This window comes from Mya arenaria, chromosome 7 (genome assembly GCF_026914265.1).
Source record: "Mya arenaria isolate MELC-2E11 chromosome 7, ASM2691426v1".
NCBI classification, from domain to species: Eukaryota; Metazoa; Mollusca; class Bivalvia; order Myida; family Myidae; genus Mya; species Mya arenaria.
The window spans coordinates 28,319,692-28,332,490 of record NC_069128.1 but is presented as its reverse complement, the minus strand read 5'-3'; the positions used below and the strand labels follow the sequence as shown (position 1 = coordinate 28,332,490).

The 12,799-nt window shown below is 35.0% G+C and overlaps 1 protein-coding gene and 1 long non-coding RNA gene across 2 annotated transcripts in view; both read right to left on the bottom strand.

Moving 5' to 3' along the window:
* Window positions 1–3,538: 3,538 nt before the first annotated feature.
* LOC128240205 (uncharacterized) lies at window positions 3,539–4,887 on the bottom strand. Its single transcript, XR_008262091.1, has 2 exons — window positions 4,759–4,887; window positions 3,539–3,698 (listed from the first exon to the last, which is right to left on the bottom strand). It is a non-coding gene; the product is annotated as an uncharacterized LOC128240205 (long non-coding RNA).
* Window positions 4,888–5,270: 383 nt separating this feature from the next.
* LOC128241049 (ELMO domain-containing protein C-like) overlaps window positions 5,271–12,799 on the bottom strand; it is a 46,722-nt gene continuing 39,193 nt past the window's right edge. The window contains exons 2-7 of the mRNA XM_052958036.1: window positions 10,600–10,647; window positions 10,118–10,177; window positions 8,906–8,980; window positions 7,994–8,035; window positions 7,483–7,629; window positions 5,271–5,491 (exon numbers count right to left, since the gene is read on the bottom strand). Coding sequence (XP_052813996.1) covers window positions 5,271–5,491; window positions 7,483–7,629; window positions 7,994–8,035; window positions 8,906–8,980; window positions 10,118–10,177; window positions 10,600–10,647 — 593 coding nt within the window. The remainder of the gene's footprint in view (window positions 5,492–7,482; window positions 7,630–7,993; window positions 8,036–8,905; window positions 8,981–10,117; window positions 10,178–10,599; window positions 10,648–12,799) is intronic.

Here is a 12,799-nt window from a genome sequence, read left to right as displayed (position 1 = left end):
CAATCTTAGTATGTAGGAAGAGGTTATGGAGACATTTCATGGGATTGCGTTTGGCACCTCTATGTTCAAGGTCATGGCCACTGTTACTAACAATAGAAAAAAACAAACCGTTCTTCAGTCAATCATTGAAAACCTGATTTCGTCACATTGCGGCGTTTTTTGTTTTTGTGTGTGTTTAACGTGTATAATGTCTTACTTGCTATGAAAACGGGTTCCAATACCTAGCAGAATGCTCGAATCCGTATAGTTTAAGCATTCTAGTCTTTGTTAAACAGGAGGTTAGAACTCCGTATTAGAGGATGTCTTTTAATTGTGTTGCTTGTTCTAGTTTTGTATTCATAGATGTAAATAGAATGGGCATATCTGTTGTAAATTCCTGTTCAATCAAAAAGAGGATCAAACCTGTGATATACCGAGGCTGCAATCCGCATTGTTGTCTAGTTTTTCATAAATAGTATTTTTTTTCTTTACAATTTTTGTTAGAAGAATTGGAATTGGAAAGGGACAACCAAACATACAGATTTATATCTAAACATTGATTGACTTTATTACCTTTAATGCTAGTATATTTTAACAAAGAATCATTAAACGCTGCCATTTCAACGAAAACAATTACTTGATTGCGGAACATTAACAACACTGTCTGAAATGAACAAATTAGGTATTGTAGGTTTTTGCAGTGTTGACTAGCCAAAGATGTCTGTAAAACTGATTGCGCGAAATGAAAACAAATAGATACATGTGATGGAATTTCAAACTATGTTAGTAGCCAGAAGCAATCCAAGAGTGCGTTGCTCGAAAAGATGATGAAAGGTTATTTCTATTGCGATCATCAATATAGTACTCTTTATTTGCCTCAACCGCCTTCGGAATAAAATATTTGTAAAATACTCACAAGCCTTTGATTAGTTAAGGTGCTTCTGATCTTTGGAAGGCTTCGATACCTATTTAAACACTTGTGTCCTGACTTGTTATTCGGCCGCCTTATACATTAATTTAAATGAATGCATTACGTGATTAATGCCATTGTTTAGATATGAACGCAGCTGGTCTGGTTATAGTGTGTGGGGGAATTCACGCGAAATTTAAACAGCCCAACTGCGTTCTTTCTCATCATTTCCATTTTCATGCTGAAAAATTATACCAGCTTGTTTGTGACAAATAAATGAAATATATTTACATATATTTCTAGATCTTTTTTTTTCTGACAATATCGTTTGAAGCAATGTTGTGTTAGACAAACCAAAAATGTACAATTAAAATTCTCATTTATTCTTTTTTTCTCGGGTTACAAGGAGAAAACAAAAGGCTTTAGTGAGATGGTGTCTTTTGTTTCTCATACTCTTCAGGTACGATCTATAAGGTTTAATGATTAAACGGATAAAACCCTGGCAACCAGCATTCGTAATTATAAGATAAAATATAAAACAAAGGATGTTTTCAGAGATATTATGATAAAATAATATCTTAGTAAATGAAATGAACAAATTATGTCTGTTGACTCGGGTCTTTCTTATTCAGTTCAAACTCAGGTGACGCTTTTGCTTTTCGAAATTCCACTATATTCCTCAATCGGAGCATCTTGGTCTTTTTCCTTCGAAAACAACCTCGGATATTACATGGACGGTCAACAACGTCAGAATTCTTTACAATAAACTACGCTGCAAGTAGATCGCGTAGTAATTTTAATTATTATATAAAAGGTAAAGCCTAACAACGTTTCTCTTATCGAGTTATTTGACTTACATTTATAAGCAAACGCCTAGAATCATTCAATAACGTTGATTACGTCTATTTAGCAAAATAAATCATTTTCTATTAATTTGTACATAATTGTTAAAAACTACGATTATTTTAGTGTTTCATCATCAATACAAGCATTTTGTTCACAGTTCATATGAATTATGAACGATTCCCTTTAAAGCATTGTGCACATTTATAGACTCTGCAGTTTATATATACGTTAAACTACAAACATTAAATTCTTCAACCACAGTTTGTTGAAAATTGATTCAATGTCAACACATTTATCTACATATATTTGACATTAACGATTCTTTTTTATGTACATTTTACAAATCCGTTATGAATCTTTTCATTGACGTTTCGGTGTTTCGGTCAATGACTCTATTGTTTGTATTGTCATCCAGTTGTTTGCCAAAGAAGAACGAAACATACAGAAACGAGCCAAAAATTAATATTAAAAAAATGAGATAGAGTACTATTGTATTCCATCATCGGTGCTGAAGTTTAGCTCAAGTTTGGTCTTTTTGTTTAAACCGTAACCATAACCATGGCATGAAAAAAGATCATTTATATGTTTTTTTTCTTTCTATAAATTCGGCTTTAAAATCAACCAGAAGCCATATTAACTTAAAGGCTGAATTTTCAACAACATTGTCAAGGATGAGGACTCCATCTAATCGTCGCACACTGCTCTAGTGTTGGGTGTATTTTCTTGTTTTCTATTGCAATAATTATGCACAATAAGTATATAACCATCAAGATGGAACCTGAAATCGTCGAATTCACTGTATATGAGAATTATAAAGCCAAATCGTACGAAGTTTGCACATCAGAGAAATAAAGTCACCTGGATTAAGGCCCTGTTCGCTGATAGAAATGAAAGAACAAGTTCAAATGTCCATATAAGGCCATTCTAAGTAAAGTTACATTGAACCATGGTTTAACTGGTTCATTTTTATACAATGTATTCAACCAAATTTATAGATACTTAACACAAGGGATCCCTTATTGAACTTAAGTCAAATGATAAAACGGTCATCAAATCATATGTAAGCAGAAGAGTGGTCTTGATTGCACATAGGTTGCAATTGGAGACGGGCAACTGCAATGCCTTGTAGCAGGAACGGGCATTTCAATAACAAATTTAAAATATGCATTATCTGTTTAAAACGGCCTTTCACTTATTTATAACGTCCCGTGAGAGAGACGGAATTCCATATCGAGAGCGTCGCTGAATAGCCCTGCTGCCCTTACCTCTTTAGGTGTTTTTAAAGTTTGAAGGGCTATAAAGATGATTGACGTGTCGACTTTAAGCACCTCATATGCTAGGCTTGAAGTTGCAGGGAATTGCTTACTAGGATTTAGAATAAAATATCCTTCGAGATTATCGACGCGGTCACGTTATTATGATAATCATAAAGTTAAATGTATAACGGCAGTGCTAACTGTACATTAAAGGGAAGTAATCGTTGCATGGAGTTTAAATGATAACATCAATATGATAATCAAATAATTATAACTGTACAGTGGATAAAAACAAAAGTTCGTATTGAAAATGTACTGACGACTTTAGAAATCCTGCGAAACATTCGATGTGACGAAGCTGTTTATGAATTTATTGTATCATTTAATATCATTGATGTGAGTTTGGACAAGTGGGTTTCCTCCGGGTACTCCAGTTTCACCAAAACGCAAGATACACTCTCGCAATAAAATCGTGTTAACGAGAGTGATTAATATAATACTCTAATAACTTGTTTCATAATAGTTGTAAAATATAAAAGTTTAAACATGTAACATCGATGTGACCATCGTTACTTTATTTCATCATGCGCTAGATAGTTATGATGTCATTACACAATTACATAATAGTTGTCGGCATCGTTCTGAAAAAAGTCTTGGCTTCTGATGTGAATAATTTCTGGGGAATATTCACAGAACTGGGTGGCCATCTGAAAGTAAAAGATAACGCGAAACTATTACCAACAGGCAAATGACTTGCTACATGTCTTATAGCTTATGTCGGAAAATAGCTCATTGAGCTAATGTTTCTTGATAACACATACCCGACTTTAAATAAAGATTTTTGTATTTTGTATCTCTTGCATCTACAACCAGTAAGTTTATCTAATTCTTTGGGTTAATGAAAATAAATCACGATTCAATTTTGTTTGTTTTTAAATTTGTGAATTTCAATTTTGGTAGGAAAAAATCGGTTTAAGTTTGGCAGAATTTTATCGGATGCAGCGACGCGCCAATGACGTACCTTACGTAAACAGCCGCTGACCCCAGACGAATTAAGTTAAGAAGGGCCATAGGCTTAATTAGAATTTAGAAAACCCCTATTCTCAACTAGCCTCGTTTGGTATCTATAATATTTATAGCACATAGTTTTTTTTTTTAAATTAAGTATGGAACGTATATCATGACGTCACCAAGGCAAATGTTGGAAAATGCTTGACCTAAATATCCGTCTATTAGAAATTCTTTCAGTATTTGTAATTGTAAGGAGTTTCCTTAAAACCTAGACATTTAAGTGGAATGTAAGAAATCCTCTTTAATAGAGTATCTTCAACAAAAGAAGCCGAGGTAATGTTTGCCATCATTAAAATGCAGACTGAGAGTAGATTGTTGAAACCATAGAAACATGATTATAGCTCTATAAATCGTTGTAGTGATGTTTTCTTCGTGAAGATATAGGTCGAATTCAAAAGGGTATGCTAAAACGTCATAACAATGTTATTTAATCCTATTTGATTTGAATGCACACTTTTTAGCAGAAATTCTCTCAAAATATTTGTCTGGATGTTTTAGGTCATGAAGTTTCTATCTGTGTTATTCCCATTTCAACGAGAGCATTTGTAACGCTAAACTAAAATCAAGATGATTTTGCTCGAACTAAAACATAGAAATAACGCGCTAAAAGTCATATTTGAAACAAAATGAGAAAGAACAGTAAATATTAACATGTAGCTCTAATATTCTATTTATTGTCTTTAATTGTGTTGTCACCTTAAAGCCATTGCCATCTGTATCACACTCGAGAAGAACCCCAGACTGTTCGCCCCCTTCAGCGTGGTACGAATACCCTGTCGACGATTGAAACGAGGCTATGGGGGTATACTTTGGAATGGAGCTACAGATTGTAATAACCTGAAACGTATAATTAGTGTATGACATGACATGATCTAATCACTTACAGTGAACCTGGTGTCTTTATTCTAATCATCGTATAATCAGTTTCGATTATTGCCATTTTGATAAGGCTCCGATAATTGCCATATGGTAAAGGCTTCGATTTTTGCCGTCTTATGAGGTAAACAGACGCGAAGATAACCAACGGTATCCCATATGGTGCTCCAACCCAGGACATTAAACACCACTGTATGAAACTTGCTAGTCATTGATTCATATACGTAACATGGCAATGCATCATCAGATTCTTTAGTAATAATGTTCATGCATAAGTTTCTTTAAAATATGGTATACGGTGTGTTCACGAAATGAATTCATAAATATTTAAATTACAAAATAGTTAGAGGCGAAAACAAATTGGAATTGGAGTAAATGGAACCCACATTGACACCACGTGTCCAAGTTGTCGGCGCGGTAAGATTACAAGCGTTCAGCACGAGATCCTCGTTCGTTCCAACTTGCACGTCAGAGCACGGGTGAGCATCAGGGTGGGTGACTATTTGTGCGTGAGCCAGTATAGTTATTACTTTATGTGGATCACAAGTGTGTTCTGAAATTATACCAGGATTTGGAATAAAGAAATGATTTAATAAGATGGAACAAACTATGTTTTAAATAAGGCCATAACATCTTTAGCAAATAATAAGGATTCCTAGTTATTGTTTTGAAAAATTGAATTCAATTGATTTGTCAAATTGTTTTGTAAGGTGCTACGCTTTATTTAGTTCACGCTGGCCCAATGGCCACTCGTATTGTTTCCTCCAGGCGTCGCAATTGAGCATTGTTATGCGAATAGTCTTAATATCTTGGAGTGATTTTGACTTGAATGTGCTCAGTCAAAATTCTCCATATGGTAACCTCGCACCGCCCATAGTGGGTGTCAGGCCCGTGGTTGGCCTGCGGTTGCATAAATATACCTGCGACTATTTCCGAGGAAATAGAAGATACATGAAAATTCCTACGCCATGTTATAACATATATATTGTCTTATCTAAACTAGAGCTGTCACAGGAGTGACGAATACCCACTAATGCCGCCTGGACACAGGAATGGCAAACTATTCCTTTGAAAAGAGGCCATAACTCCAAGGTTACTGCACACTGCATCTTCTTTTATCATGCATGTATTCTTTTATTTAAATCTGTTGAGTAATTTAGAAGTTACACTGCTGACAAGAAAAACTAGCTGATACTCTAGCTGATCTCTTCTGGAATAAGACATCTAGAGCATTCACGAGCTTTTCTTCCAACACGATCATCATCAAATTTTACAAGTACATATTTGGGCTTGAATGCATCCTTATCCGAATTGACAAGTCCATCTGACAGGTCAATATTTGTAGTAAGCACTACAGTGGCAAATATGCCATACTTAAGTTCTGCTGGTATTCCACTGGCATCTGGTTCAAATGAAGCATGCTGGATTTGTTTTGTTTGTTCATCTTTCCAAGTGTCAATTACTTTTAAGGTAAATATTTGCTCATTTAGTTTTTGAAGGATCTATCGAACTTGACCTGTATCTTCTGATGTTACACCTGTGTACCAAAAATTGTTCAAATCTGTCAAGCCTTTCATGAGTTATCGTCCGGAAACTATTTTTCTATTTTTAGTAACAGTGACCTTGACCCCACCAGCCCCAATATCGATCTGTATCTTCTGATGTTACACCTGTGTACCAAAAATTGTTCAAATCCGTTTAGCCTTTCATGAGTTATCGTCCGGAAACCGTTTTTTAGTAACAGTGACCTTGACCTTGGCCCCACCAGCCCCAATATCGAACTTGACCTGTATCTTCTGATGTTACACCTGTGTACCAAAATATTTTCAAATCTGTCAAGCCTTTCATGAGTTATCGTCCGGAAACCGTTTTTCTATTTTTAGTAACAGTGACCTTGACCTTGGCCCCACCAGCCAATCAGTATCTTCTGATGTTACACCTGTGTACTAAAAATTTTTTAAATCTGTCTAGCCTTTCATGAGTTATCGTCCGAAAACTATGAAAACCGACCGACCGACCGACCGACAGACCGACCGACCGACCGACAAGCTCACTAACTTGATCTGTGTCTTCTGATGTAACACCTGTGTACCAAATATTGTTCAAATCCGTCTAGCCTTTCATGAGGTATCGTCCGGAAACCGTTTTTCTTTTTTTAGTATATTGACCTTGACCTTGGCCCCACCAGCCCCAATATCGAACTTGACAAAAAAAAATTCAAATCTGTCAAGCCTTTCATAAGTTATCGTCCGGAAACCGTTTTTCTATTTTTAGTAACAGTGACCTTGACCTTGGCCCAACCAGCCCCAATATCGAACTTGACCTGTATCTTCTGATGTTACACCTGTGTACTAAAATTTTTTCAAATCTGTCTAGCCTTTCATGAGTTATCGTCCGGAAACCATGAAAACCGACAGACCGACCGACCGACCGACAGACCGACCGACCGACCGACAAGCTCACTCCTATATACCCCTTCAAACTTCGTTTGTGGGGGTATAATTAATTATAAATTGTGAAATATTGAAGAGTAAATACACTTACTGAAGACAGGAGCTGTAGTAGTCGGTATGGTCGTCGTTGATGTAGTTGTTGTTGATGTTGTGGTAGAAGAAGTAGTTGGTTTTGTTGTCGTGGTGGTGGTAGTCGTAGGAGTAGTAGTTGTTGTTGTCTTTGGCGTTGTCGTTGTTTCTGTTGGTAAAACTACTTCATGGATTAAGGGTACTTACAACAATATTTTGCAATCTGATAACGCACGATTTATATTTCCTTGCTAGCTAAGAGAACAAAACAACTTGCATCTTCCAGAATGTGGAATATCTATTTTATTGTTAATGAGTGATTTACATGTACAAAGAAGAATATTCAGACGTTATTGATATGTCATTGTTAACTTTTTAAAGTATTTAGAAATATGTAATTATCAGATATATAGTATATATAACTATGTAAACAATTTACTGGTTTAAAGAAGTATTTTCCAAATTAACCGGAACAGTTGCAGTGATACTTCAACTTCAAAAAATATGAAAACAATGCTGTATGCATACATTACCTTCGCAGACACATGGGTCGTGGGCAGCGTCCTGATACCTCTCTAAAACAGTTATATGCCATTGATAGATTCCTTTTGAATGTAGAGTATGGAGGTAAATTAAGAATCATTTCATGGGCCGATTTTGGGCGCTATATGTAAAAGCAGAATGTTTTACTTTCTGGGGAATAAGAGGTGTGACTGAAGCGTTCGTAGGCATCTGTAGTTCTGATATACATGTATATAACGTGACCTTAATATCACATTGCAGCGTAATGTCCTCATTATTTTGCGGAAGATAAATCGGTAGAATTTGAAACGTACATGTATGAATCGAAACTTTACAGGTTTTTGTTTTTTAATTTCTACTATTACCATTACTACTACTAGTACTATTAATAATTATACTAATAACTAGAGCTGTCACAGTTATGAAAAATACCTAATCACTCCGCCTGGACACAAAACTGGTAAACTATTTTTCATGTGATTAAATGCATATACGTATTTTATTGTGGCACACCCCTGTACGAAACCCCAGTACCAAACTTATTTTAATCCATTTTACCTGCCATAAGTCATTCGGAACCTGTTTGTAATGTTTGTAATGCAAAATCTTAGTAGAAATGGGGCACAAATAGTAGTTTGTTACCAAAGTCTAACTTAACCTGTATTTTATGACGTTACACATTTGTAACAATAATTCCTTACATCTGTCAACACTTTCATGAGCTAATGCCTTGAAAGCGTATAAAAACAACGGCTCGATCAACCAAGTTCTAAGCTGTAAAGGGGCCATGACGTCATAAATTAGTACTTTGTATCCGAAGTCGAAATTGAGCCGGCTTTTCATAGTGTTACACATGAGAACCAAACTGTTTTTAAATGCGTGCTATCTTATATGTTCCCCTAAAGGGACTATAAAATACTCACCAACAGCTCTGTAAATCATATCGCCCATACAGTCGTAACTCCCATAGTCACTTATATGGTAAAGAGTGGTCCATACTGAAACAAAGCAAACGGAAATGCAAAAAAACAAAATACAACGGCATGAATTCTGTATTATACATAAAGAGGCTGCGAAACCCTATTTGTACGGGTACGTGTTCATGTGCGCTTCATTATGTGCATTACGTCATCAATGTATGTGTATAGTGTTCAGATTTAGAATGGCATGTACGGGTGTACGAATATGTGAGCATCAAGTAGCCTACAAGTAAAAGGTTATATTATGATGTTTCGCAAATGGCTTTTAAACCCAACTGAAACATGTACATGTATGTTACCCGAACAAGTACACGAACACGTCTCAATTTCGCAAACCCTATGATGCCTCAACACCAAAGCAGTCCAAAATATGTATTAAAAAAAAGAACACACTGTCAACTTCAAGTCAAATAATCTAAGCAAATTAGAACAGTCAAATATTGAATGTCGTAAGTGCTTATTATCAATATATTATTTAAGTCTCCTGTTTGGTTGTACAATTTACAATAAATCTATTGCATTTACAGGAACAAGCCTAGACCAAAGATCTTGTTAAATGGCAGATTGGTTCAAACTACCCTCCAAATCTGTTAAAGAACAATGACAACATTACTCTTAGAATAAGAGGCTGGTATTTTAGGCTTATATTATGTGTTAAGACAACGCTTAAAGTGAAAAGTATAGAAGTCATTTCAAATTCAAACTGCAAAAATCGTTTTTGGATGTTCACCTAATTAATAATATGTTTTAATAACAATTATATGACACCCGTGATATTAAACTCTACAAGCATGTGATAATGTCTAAACAAGGACAACATATCCCTTAAATATCTATTTCAAGCGGTATTCCGACCTAAGTAAAGTCGAAACTCGTTATATCGAACCCTCTTATTTCAATATTCCGCTAGTGTCGAACTTTTTTCGATTGTGTTTAATTAAATTAGACATGTTTTATTTTGCACGGGACATTTCTGTCATCTCGAAGTAGTTCTCCAGGTCCTTATTTTATACCCGACCGATTTTCTAAAAATATTATAATATTTTAAAGTATTTTTTGTATAAAGGCATTTTAAGCAAATTGAAAGAACCCTTTATTTCTGTCATTGAAGGCACAAACCAGAACTTAATAAAATTTCAGAAACACGGGACTTACACTGTTGATGTGATGAACAACCCGCATTTTCGACTTGCTCAAACAGATTGTTGATGAGTTCTGAAAAAAAAGATTAGAGAAAACTGTTTGGCTCGAACAAAACTTGTTTGGTTGTATTCGAAGCATTTAATAAATTTGATTTGCCAGAGGTTTTTTTCAGAGAGTTCTTTTTACATGATGGATCAAATTATTATCAGTTGCGTTTACCAACAATAGTTCAACATGTGTAATGGCGACCAAAACTAAGTAAGATAATTAGTGTACATGATTGAATCAAATCATTTATTGTGTCGTTTCGTCATATAACTTAATATTCTTTTCTATTCTGAGTTTTAACGATAAAAGTTAAATGAGTACATGTTTCATGTGTTACCAATGAAGCAATTCTGCCATGGTCGCTCCCTTGGAATAAATCAGTTGAATAATTAAACATAAGCTTAACCGTTATATTTTTATACATGTGTGTGGAAAAGAGTTCTTACTTCCGTAGTCGTTGTCGTGTCCACGACAGCCGTCCAAATTTCCTGTCACTGGAGAACAAAACAAGTGTGCAGGTTTGATAAGTGTAAACTATTACCTGTTTGGGTAGATATACATGTGTGTTTGTTTTCTTCTCCATTACGTGTAAACTAAAATATTTATTACTTTGTTAAGAAGTGTTTGACATGTCAGTTAAGCAATCATGAAAAGTATGTATATAGATTTATCAGGTAACAAGGAACATGTATATGTTTACCTTATTTAATGTCTTGATTATAAACTTAATTCAAATTACACTCAAAGTGGTGTTGACTACTTTAATATGATGTTTGTATCTATGACAAAGTGAACGAAAATGCGTTCAATGAAGAAAAGATACATGTAAGTGTTATTTATGTCATAAGTGTCTACATGAGATATATGTATACTAGCAAAGTAGATGCTCGAAAAAAATATGCGTATCCGAACCCGATTCAAAAATTCATAACTGTTAAACCAATGGCGATATTTACTAGTCAAGTGATAACATTACACCGTACCACTCCGATATAAACATTCATAACTGTTAAACCAATGGAGACATTAAATTTTACTAATCACGTGATAACATTACACCGTACCACTCCGATATAAACATTCGTAATTGTTAAACCAATGGAGATTTGACATGGGGTCGGTATTTATATTGGTAAAGTAGGTTAATATTGACGGTGGTCTTAATCAAATAAAATCATGTATTAGCTGGTATAAATTCACCTTTGAGCCCATTTAACAAGAACGTTATTATGATGTTGAGCAGAGCCTGGTGACGAATTCACAAACATTTGTTTTACTCAAAATAGACATTTGCCTCTAAAAGTCTAGTTTTCAATTCATAATCGATCGAATTTCTTCGTGTTGTGATACTCTATAAAGGTAGTAGAGCACGCGAGCAAACACCTCGTGCGTTTATACACCATGGACATAGATAAACACGCTATCAGTTCCTATTTTAAAATTTAAAATAAGTATTCATCACTATAAAACTTAAATGACATGTAAATAGTGTATCAAATCTAAAATAAGTATTCATCACTATCAAAAATGACACTCTATGCAACAGGAAACAGACATGTTACGTCATATAACAAAGTTTTGGTAAAATTGTGTCGCCCTAATCCAATCGGAGCGCACTATTGAAATAAACAATGACGTCATTAAGCCCAATTGCGGCTTATACGATATGAACGACAATGTTATTTGTATACACACGAATATGCGTATGTGAATATTTAAAGATTGCTAGGTGTGTTCATCATATTTACATTCAAACACGGAAACGCAATCGAACTCCATGATCGTTAAAACGCGATTATTCCTGATATTCATCTCTGCAATATATACCCATTAAGTGTCCGTTCATAAAACTATTAAAGATGTTCTTAAGGCGCTTCGTGAAAACGAATACTACACCTCATGGCTAATTTAAATGCATGGATACCAATAACATATACCGAACAGAATAGTGATAAATAAAAGCTTACGGTTTCTGTTGTAAAAATAATTCTAGCACACCGGATAGGCATTTCCGGTGAATTCAGCCGTGCTGGAAAACTCCATCTGGCATCCCCCCATGCCAGATGAGTCACGCGCTGTGACGTAATAATTTCAATTTCTTTTTCTTCCATCAACATTAACTTTACAAAAATATACTTTAAAAAACAAAACAAAATAACCCTTAAAAGACGTGATACTGAAGGAACTTCTTGACGTATGCAGTGAATACAAATTACTGCGCGTCATGACGTCAGTAAACGTCATCGCACGCGCTTTTTGGTGATACGTACAAAAATGCGCTTTTTTATGTATTTTCTCCATAAAAATGTAATTTATGTATGCTAGAAAAAAATATCTATCATGTGTGTCCGTTCCGGATAGAAAAATCCGACCCTCGGGCACGCTGTGTGGCCGGTAACTCGGCAAGCCTCGTTACCTGGCAACGCAGGTGCCCTCGGGTCGGATTTTTCTATCAGGAACGGGAACACATGACAGCTATTATCATTACGTCATTGTTTTGAACGATATGCAACAATGTTAAGTGTGGGTGTGTAAATAAAATTTTGAATCTTTTGAGAGGATATTACTTGCCTTTTTTTATATGAAAAATAAATGATCGAAAACACACTACAGATAAAGTAATAATGTTTCATGATGTCTTTTCTT